This window comes from Manduca sexta, unplaced genomic scaffold, assembly GCF_014839805.1.
Source record: "Manduca sexta isolate Smith_Timp_Sample1 unplaced genomic scaffold, JHU_Msex_v1.0 HiC_scaffold_1192, whole genome shotgun sequence".
Taxonomy (NCBI): domain Eukaryota; kingdom Metazoa; phylum Arthropoda; class Insecta; order Lepidoptera; family Sphingidae; genus Manduca; species Manduca sexta.
The window spans coordinates 1-14,978 of NW_023592033.1; the positions used below are offsets into that span (position 1 = coordinate 1).

General features: G+C 39.6%; 2 protein-coding genes across 2 annotated transcripts; both read left to right on the forward strand.

The window, feature by feature from the left end:
* Positions 1–255: 255 nt before the first annotated feature.
* On the forward strand, positions 256–8,422 carry LOC119191208 (intraflagellar transport protein 52 homolog; the record flags this gene model as incomplete). The annotated part of the gene is made up of 7 exons (XM_037445112.1): positions 256–391; positions 2,828–2,976; positions 3,547–3,695; positions 4,323–4,470; positions 5,541–5,644; positions 6,960–7,101; positions 8,042–8,422. Coding segments are annotated over 7 exons (995 nt in total), but the record flags the coding sequence as incomplete, so codon positions are not given.
* Positions 8,423–12,208: 3,786 nt separating this feature from the next.
* LOC119191209 (hypodermin-A-like) lies at positions 12,209–14,783 on the forward strand (the record flags this gene model as incomplete). The annotated part of the gene is made up of 4 exons (XM_037445113.1): positions 12,209–12,580; positions 12,842–12,989; positions 14,079–14,240; positions 14,690–14,783. Coding segments are annotated over exons 1-4 (543 nt in total), but the record flags the coding sequence as incomplete, so codon positions are not given.
* Between the last annotated feature and the right edge of the window lie 195 nt (positions 14,784–14,978).

Here is a 14,978-nt window from a genome sequence, read left to right on the forward strand (position 1 = left end):
GACTAAGGCCTAATCCCACCAGTAGTAGAAGAGGCCTGGACGCATAATTGGGCCCCTATAATACAGGGCTAATATTATTATTAAATAAAGGCCATTGTGTGATTTTAGGAACATGATTATCAAATCATCACTGTTAGATAGATATTGTCATTGCGGCATACGGGCTGGTGTAATTGTAATTTGAATCTAATCCGCATTACCTTAAGAATCATTTTTCACCAACGCCGATTTAACTAAGAAATAATCCCTTTGCAGATTGCGTGGTTCGCGCTAAGTACCACAAGTTTTACCATCCCAAGGAGTGTCACATATCAAACGGTATACTGAACCGGGCAGTCACGAAATACCTCATGAAAATGGTCAATTATTCCAGTGAATCCGATGATTACCTGTAAGTTTTACATGGACCATAATATAGCTGAAATCTGGGTGTGATAGCATCTCTGCCTACCCTCTAAAAGGGAAAAGGTGTGCCACTATGTATACATTGACAGGTATCTAGTATTTATTTATTTATTTATTTATTAAATATAATCTTACAGGAGTTACACCCAATGCGATTATATTTACATTGTCAATTGGCTCTATAGAGAGCATCACCCCAAAAACTCTTTCTACCTTCTCCTCTCTACCTGCTCTCTATCTACTTGCCGTGCAGCATTGGTTATGTTTTATATGACAGTTAGAAGGACGTGGTAGCGAGATTTAGTCATATATGTTTACAATGATGAGGATCGGGAGGAGACAGGGGGAACGTTTCGCTATTTAGTAAATACCTTGCCCATATATAAGACGTATTGTCTCAAAGCGACGAGCGCAATAGTGTGCTGCACAGTGCTTCGTTTGTAGTGTTTATGATTCCTATTAAATAGGCACATAATCGTATTCTGGATTAGCGTCCTATCTTACTAGTATTATGAGTGTGAAATTTTGTAAAAATGTTTGGATGTTTGTTAGAGACAAACGCAGAAACTGGTGGATGGATTTGGAAGAAATTTGGTACACGTATAAGTATATCATATCCTGAATTAACTGATAGGTTTCTTTTTATACGGGTAATTAGCTCGCATGAGAATGATTTTAAATAGACGGCGCTGGAGTCGTACAGTTTTAGGGACTTTTGTAGCGGGAAAGGCTTATCACGCTGGAAAAGCTTCAAGCAATACCTAGTTCAATTATATAAAAATGGTACCAACGATTTTTTATCCGAACACGGCCAAGTGACCACTGCATCTGATGGTAAGTGGAGTGGGGTCCAATAGCGTCGACTGACGAGAGGTGATTACCCCTCAACAATCGACACAATTATGCCGGCCTATTGGAACCGGATATACACAGGCTGATCCTGGAATGCAACACTTACTTGAGCCACTACGACGAGTTTTAAACACCTTGTGTACGGTTGTGATTCACAACCCTTACCTTCTTAGGACCTTTGTGCTCAAGGAACAGACGCATCAACTGTTGACTTTGTTTGTCTAGTTCTAATATAATTAAGAATTAAAAACAATCAATTTGAAATTAAACTATTAATAATAATAAATTAATATGTCTCGTAATATCGAACATCTATTTTAACACGAAATAATTGATATTTAATGCGCCATTTAATAGTTATTTAACGTATTTGTTTTACTTTGGTGTTTATGACTATTACATTTGAATTATTAGTGTATTATGTCTGAACTTCAAGCCGTAAGACAAAGAGTTAGATTCTCAACTGGTGATTCGATTTAACTATGACAGGAACACTGATCGCGTCTCATGCGTGTGACCCGTCTTCCTGTGGTCCATCTGTTCCCTGTTTACCCTATATATTATATAGAATAAAGCTTCGTATTTTCTATAATTTTAATTATACTAGCTTTTGCTCGCAGGTTCGCCTGCGTGAAGCAGTTTTCCGGGATAATTCTTTTTCCGACTTACTTGATATGTATTATTATATTATGACCAAATTAGACGAAATAATTATATATTGTGTCCTATGTGTTATTCTGACGTATAACCAACATTATTGTAAAGTTTCATCTAATTCGTTCAGTAGTTTTTTCGTGAAAGAGGAACAAACATACATACATACATCCATACATCCATCCTCACAAACTTTCGCATTTATAATATTATTAGGATATTTAGAATTCAGTAAGTAATTTTATGGAGATACTGCAACGAACAATAGATCAAACGGATAAAAAACATATTATCTTTTGCGTTCCGTTACTTGCTTCTCGTTTCTCACATTTATTTTTAAACCCATATTTCTATACTTATGTATAAAGCTGAAGAATTTTTGGTTAATTGCGCTAATCTCAAGATCTATTCAACCACTTTGAATTTTTTTTCTCTAATACGAAGCTACATTACCAGAGTGCTACAGACTATTCTTTATCTATATACCAGAAAATCTTTATACGGGCGGAGTCGCAGACAAAAACTAAAATTCATTGACGTATATTCTATAGAACCGAACGTCCAAATAAACTGTTTGTTCAAAATTTAAACTAAAATGGCAACCAACACGTCACTGTTATAACCTATTTATTCACTTGAACAACAAATAATTTTACTTATTTAACTATTATTTTTTATTGAAATCCAGGTTTACACTTAGACTCGAGTTTTTATACCAAAAGCGCCACTCCATACACAACCACAAGCTGTCAATATTGACCATACTAAAGTCATTTTGAATGGATTGCAGTTCAATTTAGTTGAACACGGTGAATGTTCCGAACGCCATATAGTACATAAATATCAATGCTAATACTTAATATACACGGAAAACATTATTATAAGGAGTATAGATAGGACGTTTTGTCATGAACAGAGAGGATCCGGCCACTCCGAACTTCGTGTACCCTTACGGGGCGACGTTGACCGTCAAAAAGCCTGCAGCCGCCATACTGTCGAGCAGCGACGTGTGCTACCCGGTCAAAAGACCGGTCGCAGCCTTGTACACGTCTGAGAGAAGTGGTGGTGAGTTGACTTCATTGAAATTTGTAAAGTTTACAATCATTTTGATGTCTTATGTTTACGCGAATGTTTTTATTGCTTTGAATAACGAGACGAGTTTGCCTGATGGTAAGCGATACGACCGTCCATAAACAGTAAAAGACCATCCATGAATTATAAAGTATTGTTTGATATTTCGCTCGCCATCTTGAGACATAAGGTGTTAAGTCTTATTATGTCTAGTAGTTACACTGGCTACAATGCTCTTCACACCCGAAATAGAACTATGACTACACGCTGCTGCTTGGCGGTCGAAATAGACATTGCGATGGTACTTACCCAGGCGGACTCCCACACAAGAGACCTACCGCCAGAACAAATAATAAGTTTGTGTTTAAAAAAATATATTCTTCATTCATAATCGTAGTCAAGGTTTAATAGGGTGAGACGACTTATCCGTTAACGGCGACGATCCACCTGTAGTAGAAATCTGATTGGTTCGTTTTTGTGATAGATCGAAAAAGAGATCGTTTATTCAAAATGGCGGTTAATCGTTTTTACTCTCAGCCGCATTCTTCAAATACCTTGCTCCAGGAAAACTGTTCGTGATCGGCTCCGGACACTTCTTCGCGGACCAATATCTAGAGAGCGAATGCAACGACCTCATCAGAGAGATGGTGTTCAACTATCTCGGCGGAGTTAGCGACTTGCATCTCAACCCCGTGGATGTAGACGATCCTGATGTAAGCAAACTGAACGCGTAGCATGCAAAATAAAAAATTATATATGATTTTTGTACAGATGGCACAGACGGACGTGCGAGGTTTCTTTTTATTACTGCTTGAATTACGAGACGAGCTTGCCGTTCGCCTGATGGTTATCGATACGACCGCCCATAAACAGGAGAAACACCAACACCTTGAATTACAATGTATTATTTGGTATTCCACTGCGCTCGCCATGAGACGTGAGATGTTAAGTCTCATTATGTCCAGTTACACTGGCTATAGTGTCCTTCAACACAACAGTGACTACACATTACTCGGCGGCAGAAATAGACATTGCGGTGGTACACACAGCAGCGGCGAAAGGTCCATATAACCCGATTCCTGCCGTCTTCCCTTCATGTAGAATCTAATTATCATTAGAACGATTTGCAGACAGCATTCATGCATATCAGTACCTAAGTGTTGTGTCAAGTTCTTTCGGAAAATCTCATCCTTCGCCACTGCTAACCAAGCGGACTCTCACATACCTACCACCAGGATTTTCCTGATATCCAAGTGGACTCTCACGTATGAGAGACCTACAACCAGTAGGATTTTCTTGACGCAGGTGGAGCCCGCGAGCTAAAGCTATGTATGTTGCAGATAAACGAGTACCGCACGCTGGGCGACACGGCGTGGCTGAGCTCCGTGCCGCTGCCCGAGCCGGCGTCGACGCCGCCGCCGCGCCTCGCGCCGCTGCACCCGCACGCGCTCTTCACCTGGCGACTGTTCTCACTCAACCTGGCGCATCGTGAGACACTTACTCCAATACCAAATTGGGAAATCAAACCCTGGCGTTCTCCAGCCCCGGATCTCGGGGGGCAAACCGAGGCCCATGCTCCGGACGGCAAATCCAAACTTGGCAGACGAATATAAAACTTATAATTAACGCAACTTTTTCTACTAAGACATCCAGTACATTACCACATAAATTATTTCATATGATGATGATGAGTTAAAAATATAGGTGGTCGGGGGCGGCATTATCCAGACTTTGCTCCACCTCCAAAAATTCAAGATCCGGGACTGGCGTTCCTGGACGTTAATGACTAGCACTAAACAACCCCTAATCGATGACGACAACGACCGCCCTGAGCCGAGGTCCGTACCCCACTCGGAGGTGGTCCTCAGCGTAGTCGTTTGAGACCGAAGCTGCTGAATAAGCTTCGACTCGTGTCGGACTATCAACGGTAGTCACATACAAGACAATCTCGGCAGTCGACACAATTATGCCGGCCTGTTGGAACCGGATATAAACAGGCTAACCCCGAACACACTTACGTGAGCCACTATGGCAGGTTTTAACACCTTGTGTACAGTGGTCGCTATCCGGCGGATATTAAATATATCCTACCACCAGCAAAATTCTATGACATCGCTCCGTGATCCTGGGTTCGAATCTCCTCTAAATAAAACTTTAGGTTATGATATATGTATTCTTTTTTATTAATCATTAAAAAGGCGAGCGGTGATAGCCTAGTTGGGTGTGGAACGGACTGCCAAGACGAATGTCCGCGGGTTCAAATCCCAATGACACACACCGCTGATTTTTTCAAAAAGTCTTGTGTGTATTCTTTGTGAATTTATCGTTCGCTTTAACGGTGAAGGAAAACATCGTGAGGAAACCTACATACCTAAGAGGTTCTCAATAGCAATTTCGAGGGTGTGTGAAGACTACCAATCCGCACTAGGCCAGCGTAGTGGACTAAGGCCTAATCCCTCTCAGTAGTAGAGGAGGCCCGTGCCCAACAGTGGGACAGTATAATACAGGGCTGTTATTATTATTATTTAAAACAAAATAGTATTTATTTTTTATTACAGTGCCCGAAGTACTAGGACTGTATGAAGAGTTAGGAGTGAAACACGAACAGCTGCGTCTGATCGCTCCACAGTTCGAGACGCCGTTCCCTCCACTACAGCTGGCTGTAAGTAATACATAACTAATATTTTTAAGTGTTAGAATAGCAGTGGCGAAGGATCTATGTAACACGATTCCTGTCGGCTTTCCTATCATAATTTATGGCAAGTCTAGTCATTAAAACGATTTCCAAACCTCATTCATCCATATTATTCGTACTTCCCTTCCCTTTTGGATAAGTTCATTCTTCTGTACACCAATTCTTGTAGAGTAGACCAATTTTAGACCAATTTTTAGGTTAGCAATGATATTTGGCGCAGTTGTATTGCGTTAAGTTCTCGAGTTTGAACTCCGGGTCGAGCATATTTCGAGGTCGAGGGTATTTCTTTGTATCAGCCTGGAGTCTAAAATTTGTGTCTGATATGGCGATAGTCTCACTATAACATCATGTGACGAAACGTATGGCGAAATGTATGCCCTGGTTTCACCTCTGCCACCCTTTCGGAGGTAAATGCGTGATGTTTGTATTGTTTTTGTTTTTTGATAACACACAATGATTTCGTTTTTGACCCCGTCTAATTACGAAACTTCTAAACATTCTAATAAAAGATACAGTTTTATCTAATTAGAAACAACTAGAAGAATCGTTTGAACAAAACACGGATTAGGTTACACAATAATATATGTTTATTATTCTGAACTATGATAATTTAGTTGCCCGCCCGTGCGAAAAATGGGTGAAAGTAAATCTTTAAAAGTTAAACTTGGGAGATGAAAAATGGTCGCCGAAAACGGGAGCGCGGTTTTACTGGCTACAATGTCCTTCAAACCGAAATACAACAGTACACGATGCTGTTTGGCAGCGGAAATAGACATTGCGGTGGTACCTACCCTGGCGGACCCTCACATATGAGAGACCTACCAGCAGCTTGTGTGTTGTTTGTTTCTATGGTATTTTATTACTTGCGCGACTTCGCCCGCATAAAAGAAAAAGAAGAAAGTAAGAATTTTAGTGTTGGAACAAAGATAAAAAATTAAAAACACAAAATCCTACATAACATAAACCATTATTGGCACCAACAATGGACCTCCCATGCAGCTATATACTGTACCGCGATGAAAATCCCGCTATATTTTTCCGGGGATAGATAGAAGCCTATATCCTGCCCAGGATCTCAAATTTTCTCAAATGGACAGACAGAAGCGGGGCCTTTTTACATTTTTAGAACTTTTGAGTGAAATAATCCCATCATAAGTTATTGTTGCGTGATTTATCAAGTCAAAATATTAAGAACTTTTAAGAGAAATAATACCGTCATATATGATTTTTGGGTAGCTTGTCCAGTCTAAAATCTTACTACTGAAGGTAATTGCCACTCCAGGTGTTTCCACCCACGTTCAGAGAGCCGCCTCCGCCGCCGCTGGAACTGTTCGACCTGGACGAGGCGTTTAGCTCGGAGCGGTCGCAACTAGCCAGACTCGCGAACAAATGCTCCCAGCCTGTTACGTCTAGAATGGGACAAGGTAAGGATCTGTTGTGTTTTGAAAATCATTAAACAGGTATACTGTTATCGAGTAATACGGTTCTAAAGGCAACGTGGCAAGGTAACGGCCTGACTTTATAATAAAATCAGCCCTGTATTATACTGTCCCACTGCTAGGTATAGGCCTCCTCTACTACTGAGAGGGATCAGGTCTTAGTCCACCACGCTGGCCTAGTGCGGATTGGTAGACTTCAAACACCTTAAAAATTCCTGTAGAGAACTTCTTAGGTATGCAGATTTCCTCACGATGTTTTCCTTCAACGTTAAAACAAGCGATAATTCACAAAGAATACACACATGATTTTTAGAAAAGTCAGAGGTGGGTGCCTTGGTTTTGAACCTATGGACTTTTTCTTGGCAGTCCGTTCCACACCCAACTAAGCTACCGCCGCCAAGGCCTATCATGCAGTGAAATAGAAATTTAACTTAAGAATTAGGGAAGGAGCAGGACCTATCCCGGTGTTTGAAAATCTCACTCACAAGATAACTGATATATAGTACCAGGGTCACATTAGTTCTAAGCGGTGGTCAGCTAGAGAGCTAGCTATAGAAGCGAGTACAGTGGCGTAGTGTCCTTGTCTCGCGAAGTAAATAGGCCTTGAATAAACGATTAAAATTAAACTACATTACCGGGTTTTATCGCGGGTTTTCTGCGACGTTTAGAAGACTTTACAGCCTTCATGGTCACTGGTCATGGTCGCTGCAAGGTCATCGAAACGTCGGGAGAAAACTAAAATAGAAAAAACCGCGATAAAATCCGAAAAGTAGTTTAATTTTAATGTTTAACATTCGCGTAAACATGAGAAATCATGTAAATAAACGATTTAAGAAGTAGGAGATGAGGAGGAAAGAATTTGAACGGTTGGGAATCTCTCTCCCAAATGACCCGACACTAAGTACTAAGCTCCCATCGGTTCCAGGCGATGGTCGGCAGCTGGAGAACGAGCTGGAGTACTTGGTGCGCGAGTGCGGCCGCGTGGTGCGCTTGTCTCGCGCGCTGCCCGCGGACGGCGCATGCGCCAAACTCATACTGCACCAGCTCGCCACACAACTCGCCACCTACAAGAAGATAGCGCCGAAGGACTAGGAAATATATATTGAAATAACCTACTTTCACTATTTTATGGATTTTATTTATTAAGACACATCAATACAAACATATAAAATGACTATAATATCTTTCAACTGGTCCTTACATTTGTGGTAGATTATGAAAATGTATGTATTGTTAATTCTTTTTTTGGTCTTTTGCGATACGTCACCGCAGTGAACTGATGTAATGTATAAATTGTTTTATTTATGAATAAATATAATAAAAAAATATGGATGTGAACATTTTTATCGAATAAAAATAACTACGTTTTTCTTTCTTACCCTCTAAATCTATTCGACTCTGGGAGAAGTCCATACCAGACGACAGAACAAAAAAGAACAAACAATACACATGAAAACAGAGAAAGAAAATAATTAGATATCAATGGGAACTACTAGTGCTAAGTCTCATATGTGAGAGTCCGCCTGGGTAGGTACCACCGCAATGTCTATTTGTGCCGCCCAGCAGCAGTGTGGAGTCACTGTTGTGTTCCGGTTTGAAGAACATTGTAGCCAGTGTAACTACTGGACATAATAAGACCTAACATCTCATGTCTCAGGATGGCGAGCGCAGTGAAATACCAAACAATACTTTGTAATTCAAAACGTTGCATGGTGCTTCTGCTGTTTATGGGCGGTCGTATCGCTTCGGTCGAGCAAATACAAAATATATCCTACCACAAGCAAAAAGAAGTTTATTTGTTTTCGACATGTTATCTTCATTGATCCTTTAGTCTAAACAAGAATATTATTGATACCAAACACATGAAACATTCTTTTAATCAATAATAAACAAGTTAATTGGCCGTTAGACTGTCAAACTGTGATACTAAAATAGAAACCGATAGAGATAAACTATTGAACTATTAGCATTATCGTATAATTGCAGATAGCTGGCATTGACCAGTCTATTAACACGTTTCGTAGGGTTGTCAGTGAAGGATAAAGGATAAGAGAAATATTGTTACGCGCTATCCTAGGCGATGACATCGGGCATTTCCGGAAGTATTCGCCTGCGCAAGGCTGGCAGAAGAGAAGTTACTTATGTCACGCGGCAACTATTCTCTCTGGTTGCACGTAGGCAAAAAATGACTAAAAAGATATAGGAATACAATAAACTTTAAAAACGCTACCAGGATCAGACGATCAGGTAGCGCTGTTGATATAAGTTTAATAATAACGATCTTAAGATGCTGACTTTACCGTCAGCGTCTGAGCTGATATCACCTTTAAGATTAAAACTGAATTAGATCTACTAATACGTCCCTAGTGAAAAGAAAGCTAAATACCTGCCAATTTCAATTGTAATTCAAGATGTTTCATGGTGTTTCTACTGTTTATGAGCGATCGTATCGTTTACTATCAGGCTAACGGCAAGCTAATCTCGTCATTAAAAGCAATAAAAAAAACAATGCAATACGAAAAACCTAATCACATTTGACAACCCTAGTTCATCACGTTAAATTCCTCGTGTTTCGTTAGGTACACCATATCCTAACAACAAACAAAAATACTGCCCATAACAAATTAGTGACCTTGAACTAATATACAATCAGTTGTGGCCTCACAAAATGATTACGATAACCTCTTGTTTTGAGACAATTATGATAGGGATTTTGACCTTCTACCTGCACTTATCGCGTCCATATGGGGTCTAATTGCGGCTGTTCGGATTCCTCTCTGAGCAGGTGATACTTCTGGCTTATTGCATTGTACATCAATATTTGATGAGCATTACGAGCAAATGGGTGTGCAAAGAGAATGGCGGAAACTCGTTGCCAGAAATCTTCCTTTCCTCCCAAAACGCCTCTTCCTTCTTACAGTTCTCTGCCTTCAGTATTATGCTATCAGATTAGGCCTTGTGTGTTCTTGCGGATAAACCAATAACAATCAGTGGACTTAATCAGAAAATTTACGCCACCTTTATCCATATCATTGTTAAGATAATACCTGTAGCTGCTCTTATTCTAAAGATTAATAATGTGGTTGCTGCGTTATCTTCTATCAAAGACTCTGATTGCTACAAGCTTTTTTTATATCAGGAACAGTTACGACTAATTTCGATTGGAAATGAACAGAAAATCTAAATAAAATATTTCAATTATGGGTCTTAACATCTTATGTTTTAGATGAGCGTGGTGTAATGCTATGCTGAGCTTCACAATTAGACAAAAAGAACAGCAATTTCACAAATAATAATAAATATAGTCAATAGCTCTGATGGGGAAAATATATTTAAAAAATAACAATCATCGATTTTTTGTATTTTAATTTCTCTCGCCGTTTCGAAGCCTTCATGGTCTGCACCGTAACCAAAAATATAAAAAACCGTGATCAAATCAAAGAAATCATCAAACAATTTCGCGAACCTCTGCTGGTTTCATGCGATATGAGGTATATTGACCGTGAAAACATACAGCGTGTATTAGAAGTTATCAAATATTGATAAAATTGTTTCTAGAAAAGTTTTGTATGTTTTCTTTATCATTGGCAATTAGAATCTATAAGCCGAGTTAATTTATAACATATATACTAATATATAAAACAGAAGAGTTTGTTTGTTTGAGCGCCCTAATCTAAATTAAGCGAACCATTTTTTTCCACTAATGGGAAGCTACATTATTCCTGAATGCTTTAGGCTACTTTTTATCGCAGAAAATGTTTTCCACGCTGGCGGAACCACTGGCAAAAGCTAGAGGAGGTTAAAAATAAATTCACATTATCAGGAGCAGGTAAAAATTATTTAACCATGGATTTATCACACACACACATCACGCCTTTAACTCCGAAGGGCTAGCCAAAGGTGGAACCAGGGCACCGACTTTTCGCAATTTGGGTTTCGTCCCCTGATGTGATAGGGGCAAGCCTATCATCATATCGGGCACGAACTCCTTATTGATAGTGAGAAAAAACCCAATATTACATTGCCCGACCTGGGTTTTGAACCAAAGAGCTCAGAGCAGACCTTACTGAGACCTTACCGCACACGCAACCAAGGCCGTCGCATATTAATAAATCAATGTCTGTCATAATATCCATAATAAAATATAATTAAACATAGATAATTAAATAAGATAATGCTATAATTAACATCAGCATTTTTCTGGAAAACGGAGTCATAATATTTATAAAATCTTCCTACTTTAAAGCAAAGAAAAACAGTGTGGTTGACGGTCAAATTAAAACCATGACCTTATCATGATGTCTAGGTTCCCAAGTGATCGCAGGAGCTGTTGCAGACAACTAGGCACTTTCCAGAGAAACCCGCAGCCGTCCCCAATACGCTGAAGATGGACACTGCGGAGTTTTATAGGACTGCGAAGTTTTACTGCTATTGCCGTGAATAAGGGTTATATTGTGCTAGAAAGTCATGCCGGCGACGACCCGACTTTTTCCATCTCTTCCGCCGGCTTAACGATGGATCTTAAGCCTGGTGAGCCCAAAAAAAACGTCCAATAGCCCCGCTCGGCTGGCCCACAGTGATAAATAATGCCTTTTTACACGAAATTAAAATAAGTCGAAGTGATTAGCTTATTTGGATGTTCTTTGGTTGATCACGTAAGTAGTTAATTAGGTGTAATGTATCTTGTCAACATACTGTATAAAAACCTTTGAAATAAACTTATCGCGCAATTGACCAAACCCATCAGGAAGTCAATAAAATAACAATAAAAATGCAACATGAAAATGAACTTGCAAACGCCATTTTAAGATATGAAGGCGCTGTTGTTATTATTTCTGACGATTTGTGTACATCAAATAACATGTCAAGACAAAAAGATTTTAGTAAAAACGTTGCCAAAAAAAGTGAAACCTTACAGCAAGGTGCAAATACTTAACCCAGGTAAAGCGTATAAGATGAAAACATTAGTATCGAAGGATAGTAAGAAATATACAGCATTTCCAGTTATAACAGTTCGAAAAAATATCAATGTCCCCGACAGCCTGTATTTCGCTCAAGAAATGCATGTTGGTCAAAACCTAGGGTGAAAAAGTACTACCAGATTACGTTTGGACTTCGCTAAGGAGCAAAAGATCGGCAGATGTTAAAGAAAAGGCAGATAATAAACCAAATGAACACAAAGTACATAATCATAAAAGATTTAAAAATCACGGTGATGGAAATAATGCAGAGCGGGGTAAGAAAACAAAATCAAAAAGAAGTAAACATAGAAAATTAGTGCAACGAACAAGAGAAGTAAAAAATAAAGATGATCTAGAGAAAACTATGAAATATACAAAGAAATCGGGCAAACGCAAGGTGAAGCGCAGCGGACGTAAAGGACCAAGGAAACAACGCGGAAATCGTAAAGAAAATTTACGCAACAGAAAATCTAGAAAGGTCTCAAAAAAGAGTCTGTCTAAAGGTAATAACTAAGATGAGTTACGATAAACATATTTAAATACTTATAATTGATTTAACCTGTAGATTGTAAACTAAAATATAAAAAACAATATTTAAACAGAATACGATTTAATTTTAAATATTTGTCATGATCTATTTATATTCAACTAGTTTGTCATCCTTAGAATAATTGCTTGTAACCGTTTTGCTTAACATTGTATAACAATATCGAAATAAACATTGAAATCCACGTGGTTTTTCACTTTCCTCTCCCATTTCCTAGACAGTGCGAGACGCCTGATAGCTGGGATGGATGCAGTGATAGAAGACTACCCTTACGTGGTGTCCATTCAGAAATCTGGCGAGCATTGGTGTGCCGGGGCACTCCTGAACCCCAGGCTTGTTATTACCACTGCTAACTGCCTTTGGAAGTGAGTGCCACTCTTATTTTTACAGTGTCAAGTAAATTAGAACTTTACATACCGACCCCAGATCTATTTTTTATACTAAAGAATAAGAAGACAAGTCAGTTGATGGTACAACTTGAACAAATTACACGAAATAATACAATTAAACCTACTTCCACTACGTAAATTGTTGGTACGAAAGTATGGTTCAGCAAATTTTAGAATTATTCAATAACACCTGCAAAAAGGTTGGTAAATTTCTAGATGAAAACAATCCAATAACACACAGCCCTTCTTGCGTCAAAAGAATATACTGCCCAATTTTAATCTCGACACCGGGTTATAAGAAACCAAGAGCAAGAGATTATGTCACCAGGATACCAACCAAAATTATTAAAGAATATCAACAATAGTTGGGTTTTTGGCCCTCGCACTAAGTTACAATAAGCCACCTTACGGAGGGGTTGCCTAATAATAGATATAAATAATAATATCTAAACCTTGATCAATGACATAGAAATTTCTAGCATTACACTGATAGTTACTTCATACGCTTTTTCCCTAAATTCCATTCCGTGCTGATACTGAGTAGAAATACCTAATATCGCTTTACCGGGGGCACGAACCCAAGACAGCAAGGCAGTAGTTGTGCAATACATATGTCACCAAAGTAGTCGACTAAACATAAAGATAGACTAAAAACAGCCTTCTTTATAGCGGGGGCAGACGAGCATGTAGAACATCTGATGGTGAAAGATGACCTCCCATAAACATCCACAATACATATAGATCCTTATTTTCACGCGAATGTTCGGCGTTAAATATAAAACTGAAGAAATTAATTCTATCATTAACTTTTTGGACACTGACAAATCATCTCGTGCCCATGAAAGGTGCAGTCTTCAAAACTTCGGGAGTAAAATTAAACGTTAAATATCGCTAAAATAATCCTTTATATGGTTTTATTTCCATATCTACAACAGGACGGTTGGCAACGGCTTGATTGTGCCTACGGCATTGCTTTAGTCCATGGGTAGCGAATACTGCTTACCATCAGGCGGGCCGCTTGCTCGTTTGTCAACTAAGGCAATAAAAAGATATAATACATTCTAGAACAAGTCGCATCAGCCGCATGAGCGTGCGCGCTGGCTCCCGCCACGTCCAGAAAGGCGGCCAGGTGGCAGGGATACAGGAGGTAATGAAGCACCCAGGTTGGGGCATCAGGCGGAACCCTGATCACGACGTTGGACTCATACTTCTTGATAAGAATATCCGGTAATGGATTATTTTACACATAGACATCTAGGTAAGGGACTGATGAAAGTTGCTAGAAGATGCTAGATGCAAGCGGCATCTAACACATGAGTCTGGTAATTTTTAAGGCCTATGTTCAGCAGTGGACGTCCTGTGAGTACCCTTTAACCCTTCAAAATCTAAGATTGAAATATCCAAACCCAAAACCTGACTGTGATGTTTGGCAGTTCTTTAAACGTGTGAGGGAGTTACCTTTGTAAGGGAGGTTGGGAGTCCCACAATAATATGATTACATACTAATAATAATACAATTACATAATTAGTTATGCGTGTATGGGACTGTGCGGGACTTCACATTACAAGAGTGCCACTCGGAGAGCCAAGCGACCACGCACCGTATGCATTGCGCTTGCGCATTATAGCCGTTACAAACCAAAACAATTTCAGCCTAATACGAATAGTTTGTCCAGGTTTTCTGACTCGGTGCACGGCGTGGACTTACCGAATCGAGTGATGATGCCTCCGTTTGATGACGCTTGGATCACAAGCTGGGGAGCTGACAGGGTATGTTACAAGCAAACATCACGCCATTATCCTCACAAGGGTAGAGAGATGTGAAAACATGGCACCCCCCTTTCGCCTGTTCCCTCCCATAGCGTGAAAAATTGCCTATCGCCATATCAGGCACAAATTCCTGACTCCATGCTGATACTGAGCAGAAAAACCCATCATCACTTTGTCCAAATCGGCATTGAAACC